The following is a 17,847-nucleotide window of genomic DNA, read 5'->3' as shown; positions in this document are numbered from 1 at the left end:
CTTTTCTCAAATCAAATATCACACGGTAAGTTAGAGTAGAGGCCAAGCTCGCCAAGCCCTACAGCAGCTAGATTGTGTTTTACACGTACATTATTTCTGGCCTGATATAATAAACTCACTCTGAACTTCAGCATGCCCAGGAGAGACCATTTCACTCCCTGCTCACAGAAATACGCACTACCAAGTCTACGTTGCGGTCAAACGCTGCACATTTCAACTCCACTTCACAGGAAATGTTGGCAAAAAGCCACACACCAGAACAATTGTACCGTAAAGTATCGCGAGAGCGCCCCATCATCTCGTCCTTTTGTGGTCATATTGTGGAGGTGGTATCCCGCCTGTAGGTCATACGGCACGAACCTTGTACACACATTGCACGTTGTGCAGTCAATCCATACTCGATTTACCTTCAAGCGGACATGAGCTCCACACAGAAAACTGCTAAGGGTGGCCTTAGTACACTAAGGTTCTCACACCGTACAAACTTCGTTGCACTCTGCCATATGATTTTCCTTTCCCTGGCTGTAAAAGCAAGGTGGGGCGCTGTCGCGAGACGGGGCTCTCTCGCGGTACTTTACGGTAAGTCTAGCTGACGCATGCTCACCTCTTTAGCAGTTCCACGATGGTCTGCGTATCGATGATGAACCGCTCTCGCTCTGAGTGCTTCTTGATTGCCAGCGTATGATTGTCGATCAGTGAAGCAATCTGCAGCAGGAAAACAAATACAGCACTGAGCACTGTGACGACGAGTTGTGAGACAGCATACACACACCTTTGACCTTTGACGCCCATCGCCGGAGGCGATGATAGCAATGCTACGGCAGAAGCCATAGCAACTTGTGCTGGGATTACACCATTCAACAGCTTGCAAGGCTGAAGAATTGACCGTCACTATTCAGCCTGGTCTACACCATACAGCTATTTGGAGTGACATTTTCTGGCCAGTGAATCCCTATTTTTGGTCTTTTTTTTTTTTTTTTTTTTTTTTTTTCCCGCACACACATCACACCACATACTCCGGCATGCACTGGCTGTTGGTAACCACCCAGGAGAATGAAAGAAAAGTCAGGAAGAGTCTGAGAAAGAGAAGAAAGACGTGTGTGACCATAATCGTCGGGAATCGAACCCGCAATCTATCGATTGGAAATCGCTGCACATACCACTGCACCATATGGGACACCACACACACACACACACACACACACACACACACACACACACACACACACACACACGGCCAAGTGAAACTGCATGCAAATTTAATTACTTAAAATTAATATGCATACCACCCGTATCCATGATCATCCTAGAACGGCTTGGGGTTGCTTAGAGGCAAGATATCTGCCTATACTCAAATGTCAGCAAGAGTCCATAACCCCTCTTGATGTCAGTTAAGAGCGTTATCTTCCCCAGGTCTGTAGTCCATTATAGGGCTGATGTCTAGCCTTTCATGGCACCTTGTTTTGCAATGTGAGAAAAAGGGTAAAACATACTTGCAAACAGTGCACATGTTATCACTGCAGACAATTGACTCCAGTGAAAAGGATGCTGACTACGTAAACCACTCCTGTAAAAAAATAATGTGTATCAGGGTTTTCGGAAGAAGCAGTACGGCAAGCACGGACAAATCCCGCAGCACGGTGGCTAACCTTGTCAAAAGGAAATGGTGCGGATTCGTGCCTGGAGTACGCCTGGAGCAGGGCACGGATGTCGCTGAGCAGACGAGCCGGCAACCGGTTCTCCAGTGATGACAGTGCATCCTAGACAAAAACAAAACAAAACAATAAGCCCATTGTGCATTGTCAAATATGGATTGTATGAGTAATGCATGTGAGTACACTGGGATCAGCAATGTACTGTTCAACACCCCAGACGACCATGCCCAGGGGGCTGTGTGGGGTGTTAACGGTACAAATTACGTCATTGCGCAATGGGCTTATGGCAACAACAGTGGTACCAGTAGCTTGGATGTCAAACATTACACCCAGCTACTTCAAAGACTAGCCTATCAAAGACAGAAAGCTACTGTACAGAGTCAGGGGAAAAAATGAAATTTCGTGCTATAAACTTATAGGCGTCATCGATTCAGTCGAGTGAAATTATACTACCAGCATCAAAAAAGGATAGACGAAAGTTAAAATCGGTTGTGGCAACAAACGCGATTAGGCCAGCTGCAGGGACACCGTAATGTCACACCCGCCCCAGCACCATGACATTTCGCTTTGGCAGTTCACAGTACGAACTTCAACAAAGCCCTGCGTAAGGGTAGATTCACAATACAACTTTCTGCGACGCAACACGCGATTTGCAACAGTTGCAACAAGAAACTGCCCGCCGTGAGCTGTCGCGTACAGTCGCAAGGCACCTGTCGCAGAAGTTGAAGGAAGTTCAACTTTTGCGACACGTGACATACACAAATGGAGTACAGTTTCTCCCCTGAGTGCACATGCAGTGCACGTGGATAGTACTACTAGTGCACATGGATGTCACAAACATGAAAAAGATTGTGAACCGTGCGCTGCTGTCGCAGATGTCGCATGTCGCGTCGCAAGAAGTTGTATTGTGAATCGGCCTTAATGCGTACCAGGGGAAGGCTAGACAGTATGCCTCTAGACATCAATAAGTATTGTATGAAAAGCCAGTCAATAGCACAAAAGATCGGTTTCACTGGCGAACCGGGCACGAGCTGGCAGCACAAACAAACGCCGTACTCACACGAATACCGTTGGGTCAACGGCTAGCCACAGCCATCAAAAGTAGGAACAAACTCATCCACGGCTTCTTTCTCTTGCTATCTGTGCTGCTGCATACATCCAACTGTTTTGCAATTCCTTAGCCTATACATGTCACCATCAGCTCCGTGCCATCACTTTCCGATCTCCGCCAACTCAAAGTCGACGGAGTCGAAACTCGACTGAGAGAACTCGGGCTTTCATGCTCAGGCAATTTTAGATCGCAAGTGAACTGTCTTCACGAGCATTTGTCGGCCCAGGCAGGAAACGAGGCCACTCACAATACGAACCAGGTCGCAAAAAAGATGACGCGTCGGCGTGCTAGTCCTGTGTCATGTCAGCCTCGGCCACTGACAGCCCCGCGGCCACGGCCCAGCCTGGCTCGTCGCCCGCAGTCACGATGGAGTAGTCTGCAGATATCTCCCGAGTCGTGCAAGAGGCAGTACAGTAGCGTCCTGCATGACGTCATTTACGACATCAATGGGTCTGCAACTAGGCTTTTCCACATTATTCTAAAAAATATTGGAAAGATGTGGATGTAAAACTCGATTTTTTGGGGAATGATGTTATTCTCAAAAATGGATAGATTTGAAAAAAAATCTAAAAAAATTCAAAAAATCACCCAATGTGCGAAAGTTATTCACCCGTTGCCATGGCAACAAGACGGCTGCCAAATTCATTCGAAGCAGGGAGTCGTAAAATACCAGTATTTTACGACTCCCTGATTCGAAGCATGTACATGTTGGCATCAGAGAACCCTACATGTACAGGACATGTACCCGTGCATTCATGCACATCATCATGCACTGCCGCCTGCCGGCCCCAGTGCCGGGCATATTTCGAGACTGACAAGAGTCAGGTTACGTCAGGTGTGGGGCAAGCTCAAGTCTTGCCAGCAGAAGAAAAAAAGTTTAGCTAACACTTGCAAAACTTGTTGTTTTTTAAGAAAATCTGGCAAAAATCACACCAAATTTGTTATTTTTGAAGAAAATCTGGCAAAAACCACGCAAACGTTGTTGTTTTTGAAGAAAATCTGGCAAAAATCACGAAAGATGCATTTTTACAACGGGGATTCATTTTTACCCCCAAGATGCAAAAATTATGCAAAACATAATGTGGAAAAGCCTATCTGCAACCCGCACCTGCTCAGGCTGCAGCAACTCCACTGCCAACACTAGCAGCAGCTACAGCTACAGCAGCACAGCGGGCTGGTCCAGTCTCCATCAATGTTGTGGAGCCTGAGCCTGAATATATCCAGCCTGCAGCAATAAGGCCAGACCAAGAGAGACTCTTCCTCGACGGCGATCTGCTCGCCCCAGAGCGTCCACCATTCATCCCATTGCCTGCCCTCAGCGACCAGCTCACGGAAAAGATCATTTTAAAAACGTGACAACGTTGACTTGGTAGGGTTCTGGGAGAACTAGCATTTGACACAAGCATGGGTCCGGACGGAGGATTCACACTGCAGGGAACGGGGAACCATAATCACCCTTGTGCCATCCACCATGTCCTCGTCATCCCGTCTGAAGAAAAATCGTAGACTTGACGTCGTGGCTGGAGGCTTTCTCAGCTTTTGCCCAAATAACCCTCCACCATGACCCGGGCAGAGGTCCGGAACTATTCAAATATCAGGGCACAATTGTCAAAGCGGCCGCACGTTACACAGTCGGTGCGTGGTCCGGCTTTGATACATCGTTCCGCGCAAGAGCGGCACGCAGCAAATCCAGCCTTGCCACCCCACACCCAGAACTCTGGTCGGAGTGGTTTACGAACTCCATCCTGCCTCCTTGCTGTCACTGCAACTGGCAAGGTCACTTAGCAGTTCGCTGCCCCCGTGCTTGTAACCTAGCTTCACTGTTGAAAGGGCCCGCAGCCAAACACTTGTAACCTAGCTTCACTGTTGAAAGGGCCCGCAGCCAAACACCCCTTTCTGGCACAGCGGTCAGGGGCAACCGCTCAGCCAAACGCCCCAGCCGTCTGCCGCGATTACAACCAAGGCCGCTGCCAAAGCGCAGCCTGTCGCTACGGCCACCAGTGCAGCACATGCTTCGGCAGCCGCCCCGCCAAGTCATGCCCAGGAAAGTCCGGGGGCGCTAGCCGCGACTAATAGCTCACAGTTGCCCAGCTTGGAGACTCAGCCACTCCAGTCACTCACCAGTAACTCTACATTCACCCACGTCTATAGCACTCACACACTACATCCTGCCGCTCACATCTCTCCCACCCGCAACCTCGCTCACGAGCCAATCCGATTGCACACGCTTGTAACAGCCATTAATAAACATCAGGACACAGCGATGCACAGCCTCCCTTACCTGCATGTCCAATAGCGGCAGCTCTGGGCAGTAGAGTGATTCCATCAAGTTCTCAACATGAAGTTGCACTATCTGAGACAGGTACGGCTCTGGAATGCAGTAGCCATCTAGTATGTCATTTAGCTTCTTGATAGCTGCCTGGAATTTCTACAGAAAGGTAACAATAGCAAGTCAAGAACACAGCACCCATACACACATACACACATGCATATGCACACATCCACACATGCAAGCACGCACGCGCACACAGTCACAGTCACACACACACACACTCACACGCACACACACACACACAAATCGGGGGAAATTAACTCAGGCACATGCATGCTAGGTACAGGCACCACAATTCACTCCGTACAGCAATCTCTCAATTGACACTTCGCCACACTAGCCACAGTCAACAGGCTGAATTAGTATTGTGCTATAAAATATATTGCAATCCACAGCATACACAGTGTCATACTGTGTGCTTCTCCATGTTGGTACACGGCAGACACAAAGGCTACCTACATGGCAGACACAAAGGCTGCTTAAATGGCAGACAAAAATAAAAGGCTGCTTGTGTTAGCAAGATAAGTCAAATGTCAGCAAACACGCATGCGCACACGCACGCACGCACGCACGCACACACACACACACACACACACACACATACACACATCCCCACGCACACATACACGTGCGCACAATGAACAAACATACCTGCAGTGGTCGTCTGGACGGGCTGGACGCGGTGAAGAGCATGTACGGCAGAGGGCCCTTGTACAAAGTCAGCTGCAGCGGCACAGACAACGACCAGCAGACCACTAACATTCACCAACACAGTGAGTACAGCTCATACATGTTCACGGTAACAGGGCACACAGTCATTTTGCATGCCAGCTCAGCAGAAAAGATGAATTCCCCCGACACCCATTGGGATCCATTTCACAGCAGAGTAAATGACACAATCCACATCACAAGGCAAGAGTCCAGACTGATTCGTGCAGAAACATCACAGTGCTATTGGGCCCTAGTTTAGTCAAGAACCCTGTGAAATCTTCACATCAACAACAACAACAACAACAACAACAACAACAACAACAACAACAACAACAACAACAACAACAACAACAACAACAACAACAACAACAACAACAACAACAACAACAACAGATTCCCCACACAGATAGTGGTACTTCATGTCGCGTACGGGAAAGTCATCGCGCGGCCGTCGCGCGATGGCTTTCCCGTACGCGAAATAGTTGAGCTCAGATCAACTTTTTCGCATTATACAGTGTATGATGACCTACCTGCTTCACAGCACCAGGATCATCCAGCTCCAGCTGAGCTATGATCATACCGGCATCAAGAACAGCGCCGGGTCTCTTCATCTGCACCACCCTGCAAAAGAAGGGAATAGGAGAAGAAGCGGTGGAATGAATGAATGCACATTGGCAGCAGAGTGAGCAATACACACGTAGGAGACCAATGTCTGAGCAGGGCTGTTCTGGACTACACATGGACCCAGTGACCAAGACCTTCTCATTCTGCACTTTCTGCACATCCTGCTTGAAGCCATGTGTGTGAGCAGGATCAAGTACCACCGTAATAACAGAGTATAAGCCGCATTACAAACACTCGTGATTCACACAAAGAAAGCCCTATACTACGATGGTCAAACGAAACGTGAAATACAGGGTAGATGTCTGTATTTCGTGACAAAAAAATCTGGGTGCGGTTTATACTCCGGAAAATACGGTGCATGTAAAATGAGAAAATAGACCACACAAATAGTTCAAGCACCCAGCACCTTTCTCTGGCAACAGTAGCTGTGATACATGCTCCAGGACTAAACAGCTCCTCTGCTGTAGTTAAATCGTACAGTGAACTCTACTCTCATAAGAGCTCTATTTAAAAAAAGAAAAAGAAGGAAGGGTAACATCAAACTATCAAGCGGTGAAATACCACGCACTTACTTGCCAGCTTCGGACACTCGTAACGTCATCACCATTTTCATAACCTAAGTACAGGCACATACGCACATAGGTACGTAGACACGCACATAGACACATGCACATAGACACGCACGCGCACGCACACACACACACACACACACACACACACACACACACACACACACCAATCAACACTAATTGGTGTTACAGAAGTCAAGTTCAATTCACACATATTACAGGACCGGCGGAAGCAGTCTTTGATTGGTCCGGCCATACCCTAGCCTTTCATACATTGTGTATGACATGGAGGGTATACTATGGTGTATACATGACCTCCTCAACAGTAAACACACATTGGTAGCCAAAAGTAGGCCCGGCCATGGCCTGACCAACCGGACCGGTTCCTCCGGGCCTGCATCATTGGACCAGGCATGGTGCAATGCAGACATTTACTGTAGCTACAGCTCTGTGCACGCACACCCATAGCCCAGTGTTCTGCAAGTGTGAGGGGACTGCGTTTAGCCGGGAGCTAACACTGGTGGCAGCGGAAGTTGGTCCACGTATACATCGCTGGCGGAGAGTGTACGCCTTCGGAGATCGTCTGCTACGAAGACTCGGCCACAGAGGCCCACGCAAGTGAACTACCATTTCCTAATCCACTCTCTTCTTCGATTTTTCCTTTCTGTATTGTGTTTCTTTCTGCTCGTTGTTTTTTTGTTGTTGCATGCTTACATGTACAGCTTCGTTCATAGGTCACGCATTGCCGCCAACCTGTCAGGCCCTAAATTTTTCAGAACATTTTCCGTCTTCCGTGTTTGTGCATGCCTGCTACACCATACTGTCCATAGTCTGTTAGGATAGCTGGGTAGTAGATTTACACTGTGTCCGTAGGGGAGTTGCCTATTTGGAGTTGTCTCCGCCAAATTTAGTTGTTCGCCGCTCCGCACTATACGTTACGTCATTGTAGATTTAGATCTATAGTTTGTAGGGCTGATCGATACCGATCGCATATCGATCGATCGAGTCCACGGGAGTTTTTTTGCAGCTTCCGAACACAAGGGACTGAAGGAGGCTGCCGTCGCCAGAGTGGCGTCCATTGCCAGGAAAATGGTCGGCCACTTAAATCATTCGTCGTTGGCGACCACAAAGCTACACAAGATGGAGGAGCAAGCTGGCTGGAAAAAGCCACTCAACCTTATCCAGGACGCTGCCACTAGATGGAATTCCACGTACCTGATGCTGGAACGTCTGGTGAAACTCAGCAATTCTGTTATGGCTGTATTGGCTGCAGAGAAGAACTGCTCCCATCTCAAGCGAACTGGTGCTCAGTGGCATCTGGCGAAAGAAGTCGTGACCATCCTCAAGCCTCTGCAAGTCGCCACAACTGTGTTGAGCATGGATACAAACCCGTCATTGTCGTGTGTTTACCCCGTACCCCCATGGCCTTGTCTCACAACATCTGGTTGTTGCTGAAGCAGACAGCGCGGCTCCAAAGGCTCTGAAGCGTAGAATTGCTGGTGACCTGAAATCACTTAATACGTAAAGAATACGTCCCTGGGTTAGATTCTGTGGCTCCATGTGGACTACTGGGAATGTTCGGACGAAAGTCCTCACCACACTGACACCATGGAAGATGAGAGAAAACAAAGCAGCAGCAGCATCATGCCAGCAGCACTCACCTCAATCTCTGCGTACGGATCATCGGCATTGACATGACCACCATCAGCCACAACAAACGTAAGCAGCTTTCCTGTTGACGGTGATCTAAGCAGGATAAACACAACACACTAGTGTGTTAGGGCGACATATGTTCCATGTGCGTATAGCAACATTGTATCCTAAACCAACAGAACAAGTGCTTTTCCACTTGCCACACACTGATACATGTAGTACAAAACGATTGGCTTTGTGAATAAATGCGTTCTTTTAAGACGTACAAAGGAACAATGAGCATACCAGCTGAAGCTGGACTCCTACAATAGAGACAACAACACAATTCACATGGCTTCGAAGACCGAAGCATGAGCTGCCCTTACCGTAGCTTTGTAGGATCTCTCTCTTTCTCGAACACGACTGCTTTGCCGTTGACCACAACACGATACCTACGAAGACATAGGGCGAGACAAAAACCAAATCCAATGCATACGACCAGTCCACTTAGCACAACACCCAACACACTGATAGATGTAAACTAGGGCACTTGAACCAGGCATCCACGAGAACAGAGTGTCGACATTCGATAACAAAGACAGAAACGGCTGTACGGTGGGTCATACAGTTTTTCAATCAGCATTACTGAGACTGGCACACTTGCTCCACTGACTAGCTTATCCATATTCACACAGAACTGTGACACGGTGCCTCGGACGACTTACCTATCAACTTCATCAATCATGTACGTAGTAAAGCTGTTACTGCCAGTCGAGAGAAGCAAGCCACCATCAGTCATCCTACGCGCCAACAGCACATTCAAAGACAGAAATCAAGAGAATTATCGAGGGAATGCCGACGGGGTTTTCTAGAAATGAATGAAGGAATTTCACTCTCTCAGGTACACTGGTAGTCTTTCCGCTCCCAATCGGCGAGACCTGGTAGGTATATCTACCATATGTCCAGTGCAATGTGTAGAATCAAGATAGGGATTAATACATGTAGAGCAACGTGATGTCACACGCAGTACACAAGCACATTCATTGCATGTAGCCTTGTTGCTACTATTAAAGACGTCACTGAAGGGAAAAGCAATCACTGCAGTACACGTTTCAGCACAGGCAGAAAGTAACAAAACATGTACACACACAGTAAACGCACACACACACACACACACACGCGCGCGCACAAACACACACACACACACACACACACACACACACCTGTGAACTTCGACTTCCAGCGACGATTCGTTCATGAGTAAAAAGTAGGAGCTTTGACTGCTACGTGTGACCTGCACAATTAGAACAACCAAGATACCACCAGCATCATCAAGGCAACCACAGGCCTAACCTGGCAGAAAGAGAGAGAGCACAAGCTACAACAGAGCTTTATAATACAGTCAGACCTCGCCTATCCGGTCCTCTTTTATCCGGATCCCTCGCCATCCGGAAGAAAATCGTTGGTTACCGATTTACAGCATATGCCATGCATACATACAGTATGTGTGTTCGATTATCCGGTTCCCTCGCCTATCCGGATATTTTTTGTGGAAAACGGATGTGTGCGGTTATGCGAGGTCTGACTGTACATGTACATGGTGCGTACACTACCAAGTCTGGATCAAAACCAATGCATGTGAAACGACAGCAGGCGAGCAAAGAGCATCACTGGACCAAACAACTAGAGTACTGCTCAATGAAATCCAGTCGCGTCACTCATGTACGCGCCGGGCGTTGCGCAGCCTGAGACCTGAGAACACTGGGCTTCGAAACGGTCCAAGGCGCAAACTTGAGTGCCGCGACTGAATTTCATTGAGCAGCACTGTACATGAGTATTCAGCTAAACATGTGAGCGTGAGGGGGGGGGGGGGGGGAGGGGGTACATTCTTACCTTCATGATATACTTGACGTTATCATTGATCAATTCGACGTCGATCATAGAAACAAGGCTTTCCGGTGTGGGGGATAGGCCACTGTATGAAACACAATTCAACAACAGGCCACAACATGCACACATGTACGCATGTTTGCATACATAGAAACACAATTCAACAACAGGCCGGAACATGCACACATGTACGCACGTGCACACATAGTACTATTACATGCTCATTGCACACGCATGTGTACGTGTGTGGGCGCACAACACATATTTAGAATACTGACAACAAAATATACAACTGAGTGCACTTTGCTTGCGAAAATGCTGTAACCCCATCAGCAGCAGGAACAGTGCCAGTGATCACTAATCAATATACAATGTAGCTTTTCGGCTGTTTCCTTTTCATGTATATAATCTTCTCCTTCGTTTACCATGGTTGGCTATCACCCACATCTTCCCGTTTTGGCTGCCATCGGAAGCCATAAGATGTTGAATAAATTTATAAATAAATAAATAAACACAAGTACAGGCAAAGAGAACTACAAAATGCATCAGAGAGCAGTCACAGACACACACACCACGCCATTCCTCAGTATACAATGCTGCTCAATGAAATCCGATCGTGCGAATCGAGTTTGCGCCCTGCACCATTTCACAGCTCGGCGTTCACAGGTCTAGGGCCGCGAAACGGCCGGCGCGTACTTAACTCATTCGATCGGATTTCATTAACGCAGCGCTGTACATCTCCACCTGTGTACAGAGACTGACTGTCTAAAAAGCAAGATCAGCGTACGTGTGCATCACCGAGTGACTGCCAAACACAAGACTGATAAGAGTGCCCGTAGAGCCAAGGCACACTGCGACACTACCTACCGTTCAATGGAAGACTTGTACTCTTGCACACTGCCATTGATATCATTGTGTGCCACGTGTAATGCGCAGCACACAACCCCGGACAGCGGGTCTGGCTTCTCCACCTGTATGCAAACCAAGCAAAATGAAATGCTTGTCATCATGTCTCAAAACACAGACTCAAACACAGACTCAAACACAGAAATTCAAAAAGAACACAAGAACCAGGATATGCACCAGGAAAGAAAAGGCAGGAAGAAAGTTAGCAACGAATGCAGCAGAGCAACAGCATGTGTGTGTGTGTGTGTGTGTGTGTGTGTGTGTGTGTGTGTGTGTGTGTGTGTGTGTGTGTGTGTGTGTGTGTGTGCGTGTGTGTGTGTGTTCGAGAAATAAGTTAGTGAGTGAGAGCCAAGCACATAGCCAAGCGAGCGCTATAAGAAGGTAGCCATACGTGATCGTCCTGATGCACGCCAAAGCAGCAGGGACTACAAACTCACTCGGGCCTTCGTTGCAATCAGCTGATCCAGCCAACCAGTGTGGAAGGTGTTGTTCAGAAAGTTCTCCGTCTCCATCAACATGACTAGGTACTCGACCGTGGTGTGGAAGTCGCCACGGATGGACAAGTCCCGCAGGGCTACCACCATATTCCTGGGTTGAGTGTGGAGAAACAACAATGCAACGGAAACACGCAAGATATATCAACACAGCACAAACAGTCCTCCCCAGTAGTCTCAGCACTACTTGGCTTCACACAAGAACTACAGAGCTAACATGTAATTAAGCGTACCTCCGCGCAAACGTCCAATGCACGTACTCATACAAACACAGAAACACAACACAGCTGAACTCTATGCACATGCACCGGTAAACATGCAGATCATGAACACGTATGGCAAGATAGTTAGACAGTTGTTACTCACTCTCGGGCCTCTTCTCGATCCTCGCCCCAGGCGAAAATATGCCCAAACTGAGAGTCGGCGAACTCGTGCAGACCACCACTGGCAGCCACACTGAAATAGCCCCACACGTTCTTGTTGGAGCGGAAATTAAGTTCAGTGACATTGCCACCACTTGGTTTGAAGCCCTGCAACACATCGCAATACAACATGTACACGCATACCGTCATGTATATTTACTTCAAAGTATTTAGTTAGTATATCTGGTTTGCGTCATCATACATACGTACTCGTAGTGTTGATGCATGCAATGTGTTGCTGCTGTGTTGGCGTAAATGAGTAATTGGCATCAAGTTTGTGTTTTCAGTGTCTCTTCGGCAGTTCCGTCTCCATCTAATAGTCTTCGAAGTGTAGTTTGCTCGTCAGATTTGAAACGTGGTTTACTCGTCAGAGAGTGGAGATGACAAGGGCTAGGGCCAGTAGTGAGAGTTGTCCTGTTTCTATCTTGATGGCAGTGGTGGGAATTGATCCCATGACTCAGGAGAGATGGGAGAGACTGGTCAAGGGAAATCAAACATCAATTAGCTGGTTCTTGATCGACTTGAAGAAGGAGGAACGTTGAAAGTGACCAGCATATACGGTTTCAAACTGCTCCATTCCGCTGGTGTTGTTCGCGTCAGTATGAACACAACGTAACAGGGTGTGTAGGGACAGATAGAAGGATGGCAAAAAAAAAGACAACAAAAGGCCATGGTAACTGAATATTAGTAGGGAAATAACTTTACCTCGTCGGGATTCTCCGATGTGATGCGAGCTGCGATGACATGACCATGACACACAGGACGAGGGACAGGGCTAGAAAATAGCACAGGTCCACACACGCACGCACACACACACACACACACACACACACGCACACACACACGCACACACACACACACACACACGCATGCGCGCACGCACACACACACACACACACACACACACACACACACACATGCAGTGGTATTAGTAAGGAAGCCGACACACAAGACGGTGACAAATAATTAACTTGAGACATAAGAAACCGTCCAAGTGTTGCAGCGGTCAGATTGACCTGACACAGCAATGGCATCACTTCAGGAAACCAATAGAAAAATTCGAAGGATTTTGGCAAAGTCTGCAAGGTAGTCTCATGAAGAAGTGAAGCTACGAACGGCCTCAACAGATCCCAGGCGAGACTCACTTATCAAAATCAATCTCTGTGTTGTCCCAAGGTGACTGGCCATAGAGAATGCGGATGTCCTTGATACGATTGAGAGGCAAGCCCATCGCAACCTGGTGACAAACAAAAAAGAACAACAATGACAGGATACGATAGAAACTTTTCAAATAAGCACCTAGGAACTAACTGAGTCCATGGCACAATAAATATGAGCAGAAGGTAGAAACACATTCAGCAGTTCCTGGAACGGAATGGGTTCCTGATCTCAATATTCGCTGGCACCTCTGCCTGGTGCAACCCGCAGTGCCTGATTCCTGCTCAGCCTCAAGACTTGAAGAGTGATGGACACGGTCACAACTATTAGGGAATGTGTTACTGAAAATTGTGAACATCGCGAGTCAAGATCACTGTATTGACAATGCGTAAACACCCAGTGACCGACATCAGATTCAAACAGAGGAGGAGAAATCATCGGCACAAGCATATACACAGGCGCTTGGCTCGTGTATAGTCAGTGTAGTGTGGTCATCACACCAGAAAATGGCCGTCATCGGCACTATTATAGGCAAAAATAGGCAAAATGACAGCTACCGTAGTTCCGCGCATATAAGCCCATGGGCGAATATACGAAATAATGCATTTTCCCGGGAAAAAATTAGTAATAATGGTTCGTTTTTTAGCCCTGGGCCTATATTCGAATTTTGAAGGCAGCTGGCACGCGAAAAAGTACAAGTCCGTGCGCGGTTGTCCGCCTAACGTACATGTAGGTACCGGTACTGGTAATGTAGTCTGCACTGACATGCTGTACTATCGGTTCCGTAACGGTGTTTGGGTCTGTTTATTAGCCCATGGGCCTATAAACGGAGGTGGGCTTATATCCGGATATAGGCCCATAGGCTTATATGCGCGGAACTACGGTAAGAAGTTGCCGGTGGGACATGGTTACCACACCACATATGTGCGAGCTATGCCCTTGTATACGTGAAGAGCGTGGCTTGCCTCACCTGCAGCTGACAGGCCGGGAGGTTGACGTCAGCGACCATCTCCGTGCACGGATGCTCGACCTGCAGGCGCGGGTTTAGCTCGAGAAAGTGGAAGCCACCATCAGCACTGTACAGGTACTCCACAGTACCAGCACTGACGTATCCCACCATCTTAGCTAGACGTACAGCAGCCTAGTGTGCACACAAGCAACACACCATAACAATAATGTACAGCATGTGCTGTGAAAATAACGGAGATGAGCATAGGCAAACACCAGCTTACAAGATAAGAAACACAAGATACGCATCCTTAATCATCACAACAAGAACAGCTCGCATATCACTCAAGATTGAGCCCTACGTATCTGTGAGTAAAAAAAGGTTCCATTCATGTCTGTTTTCGGCTAAGACAAAGGCTTCAGGGACAGTGATGTTGGATGCGCGTCCTTGCCTACCCATAACTCTTTGCTCTAAACAAACACAATGACCAGCACAAGGCCAACACACCTTTTCCATCTCGACGAAAACATCGGGATCAGCAATACCGGCAGGTGCTTCCTCAATGATTTTCTGATGACGGCGCTGAATGGAGCAGTCACGGCCGAAAAGTGAGATGGCATTTCCGTACTTGTCAGCAAGCAGCTGGACTTCAAGATGACGAACACTGGACAGCACAGCATCGACAATGTAGAAGAAAGGAACAATTCAACTCAGACACACACACGCACGCACGCACGCACGCACGCACGCACGCACGCACACACACACACACACACACACACACACACTGCTACTAGCACATATAGAAAAGGGAATAACAATGAATACACAATGGAAGAGTTCACAAATAATCGAACAGTAGAAATCCACAAAACAGCAAATCAGAACTTAGACTTGGTGTCCACTTCACTTACTTTGTGGCCAGCTTCATGATGAAGATGGGTGAGCCGGGTACCTCCAGTTGGACCTGCCATCAGACACAACCAGGATACATTGTTGTTCAGAGGACATTGACAAACGAGTACAAGAAGCACAAGAAGAACAACTTAGACGGTGATTCGTCGATAACGACAACAACGACCAAGACAGTAACAACGATTCAAAAATGGCAAAGGGCTTTTGAGAGAAAAGTTGTATTTGAAATCATCCCAATGAGATATGGCCACATGCCACCACCAGACCGATACATAGAACTTAGAGCATAATGCATGTACAGTACTATTACAACCTACAGAGATAGTTCGCCTCACCTGTCTGAACATCATGGGAAAGTCAGCGTCTGTATCACAGCGACGGATACCCTTTCCACCACCACCCTCCGAAGCTTTGATCATCACTGGGTAGCCAATGCGAAGCGCCGCCTACACACAACCAGGTACGCGTAAGCATGTACATTATAGACACGCATGCACACACACACACATGCGCACACACACACACACACACACACACACACGCACATGCGCGCGCACACACATACACACACATACACACACATACACACATAAGCGCATGCACACACACACACACAAACAGAAACAATAATTTTGTTAAAAAAATAGTGGGATAAAATCATCACGCAAAGACAAGTAGGAGCGAGCAAGCGAGAATGAGCCCAGGTTCATGTTGTCCCATCCTTCCAAGAGGTTGAAATGACACCATCATTTCGACCAACCACGCTGTGCGTCTAGTTGTTCCGCAATCAAACACTGGGAATTCCCAGACACAATCAGGCAGCAATCACATAAGCTCACCTCTGAACCGCTAGCAGCATCCTCCACGCAACCTTTCTCATAGAGATCCTGTGGCACGGTCACGATGGTACCGGCTGGTAGAGAATCCACTCCGGGAATGGTCAGATCTGGTCACAGTGATAACACAAGGATGGCATTGGCTTTGGCCTTGGTATGTAACAATCATGATCATGACGTGTGCATGTGTGCACTTAACGGTGGACATGTTGATAGAACAAGTGCAAAGCACTAGTAAAGATGGAGAATACTTTCTCCGGAAATGACAACTTTGTGACTTTCTTATGTTCACATTATAAGGAGCTACTGTGCTCAAGAAATTTGGTTCAGTGGAACAAAAACGATTCAAGATGAGTGGATATACTTTTTTTTAGTATGTACAATTATTATACGAGCACAAAAGAAATATACACTGTTTGAGTCCCATTCGGAGTCACCAAAGCGCGATTCCTCAAAGCGCGATTCACCAGCACTGACAGGTCGATCAAAGTCACGGAGTTTTTGTTTCCGGAGAAAGTCGGAGAGTTGCTCAATACTACCAGTATTGCACCTCCATGAAAACATGTTGTACATGCAGTGATAGAGAACATTAGTATCGATATGGTGCATGAAAAGACGATCAGTGTGTTCACTGGGTAGCATCAATGAATTCAATATCGATGTGCACCGATAGCAGTCCCTCACCTAAACCGTTCCACGGCAGAGTAGGTACATTGGCGGTCTGGGCGACAATGGACGACGCAATCTTGTCACCCAGTGCACGCATAGCCTGAGCAGGGGGACCTGTATCATGGTGAGTGAAACGGGCAAAGAAAGAAATACAACGAAGGCATGTAGACATGTTTAAAATCAAAGTACGCAAGATGGTGGAAGCCCAGCAGGGGCAGTGCAAACATCCAAGACAAGCTTGCTTCAACAGAAGGAATGACATAGAAGACATAGGTTGACGGGTCATCTAACAGCAGCAGTAATCTCAACACTTTAAATTTTGCCAGTGACCCATGTACTTCGAAGTACATCAGTTGCATCAGTTCAAGGGGGGAAAACGTATTTTTATTCCGTGAATGAAAAAAAGAAAATGCAGCACAATCTTCTAGAGTCAAGTTACTTCATCAGCCTACTTCCTTCTCGTGCATCATCTAATCTTGTCTACAACTCTAGGGGTCTAGAAAGTCGAGCCCAATCCAGTGCACCCACCGATGAAAGCAATGTCGTGCTCAAGCAACGATTCAGGCAAACGCGGGTACTCAGATGCATGACCCCAGCCAGCCCAAACAGCCTGCAGAAGACACAGGTGTGGAGGAAGAAGTCAAACAGAGTATTGCACAAAGGAATCAACATTGTCAAAAGCAGGACAGTACAACATATTGCTGTCACAACGGTGCTAGTAAACACATGCCATTGCTCATAGTCTACTACTGTATCTGGGAACCCTTTAAAATGTTGCAAGTATGCGAGTAGAGGTAAGGACCACCACCACATGCTGCTAGAATACCTCCAGCAGTGTGCACCTAGTCACCGAGATGGCTTCTGTTATATATCATGTACACAGCTATCAGACACTAGAGTAATGGCATTCCTACATATTAGGATTAGTGCGCATGCGCAAGGAGTTAGTTGTTTCTTGTTCATGAAGTAAGAGT

The 17,847-nt window shown here is 47.5% G+C and overlaps 1 protein-coding gene across 1 annotated transcript in view; it reads right to left on the bottom strand.

Moving 5' to 3' along the window:
- The window catches only part of LOC135809347 (acetyl-CoA carboxylase-like), a 78,020-nt gene that overhangs the window by 46,846 nt on the left and 13,327 nt on the right, over positions 1-17,847 (bottom strand). Inside the window, exons 5-27 of the mRNA XM_065322683.1 lie at positions 17,402-17,483; positions 16,889-16,987; positions 16,208-16,314; positions 15,704-15,814; positions 15,368-15,420; positions 14,961-15,117; positions 14,475-14,645; positions 13,492-13,583; positions 13,052-13,121; positions 12,291-12,454; positions 11,868-12,018; positions 11,392-11,495; positions 10,528-10,609; positions 9,858-9,928; positions 9,360-9,434; positions 9,021-9,086; positions 8,664-8,748; positions 7,006-7,049; positions 6,340-6,430; positions 5,750-5,821; positions 5,048-5,194; positions 1,650-1,760; positions 605-705 (exon numbers count right to left, since the gene is read on the bottom strand). Of these exons, the coding sequence (XP_065178755.1) occupies positions 605-705; positions 1,650-1,760; positions 5,048-5,194; positions 5,750-5,821; positions 6,340-6,430; positions 7,006-7,049; positions 8,664-8,748; positions 9,021-9,086; positions 9,360-9,434; positions 9,858-9,928; positions 10,528-10,609; positions 11,392-11,495; positions 11,868-12,018; positions 12,291-12,454; positions 13,052-13,121; positions 13,492-13,583; positions 14,475-14,645; positions 14,961-15,117; positions 15,368-15,420; positions 15,704-15,814; positions 16,208-16,314; positions 16,889-16,987; positions 17,402-17,483 (2,306 nt within the window). The remainder of the gene's footprint in view (positions 1-604; positions 706-1,649; positions 1,761-5,047; positions 5,195-5,749; positions 5,822-6,339; positions 6,431-7,005; positions 7,050-8,663; positions 8,749-9,020; positions 9,087-9,359; positions 9,435-9,857; positions 9,929-10,527; positions 10,610-11,391; positions 11,496-11,867; positions 12,019-12,290; positions 12,455-13,051; positions 13,122-13,491; positions 13,584-14,474; positions 14,646-14,960; positions 15,118-15,367; positions 15,421-15,703; positions 15,815-16,207; positions 16,315-16,888; positions 16,988-17,401; positions 17,484-17,847) is intronic.

Source organism: Sycon ciliatum, chromosome 2 (assembly GCF_964019385.1).
Source record: "Sycon ciliatum chromosome 2, ocSycCili1.1, whole genome shotgun sequence".
In the NCBI taxonomy this organism is placed as follows: Eukaryota; Metazoa; Porifera; class Calcarea; order Leucosolenida; family Sycettidae; genus Sycon; species Sycon ciliatum.
The sequence above is the reverse complement of the archived record's forward strand: the minus strand, read 5'-3'. Positions and strand labels throughout refer to the sequence as shown.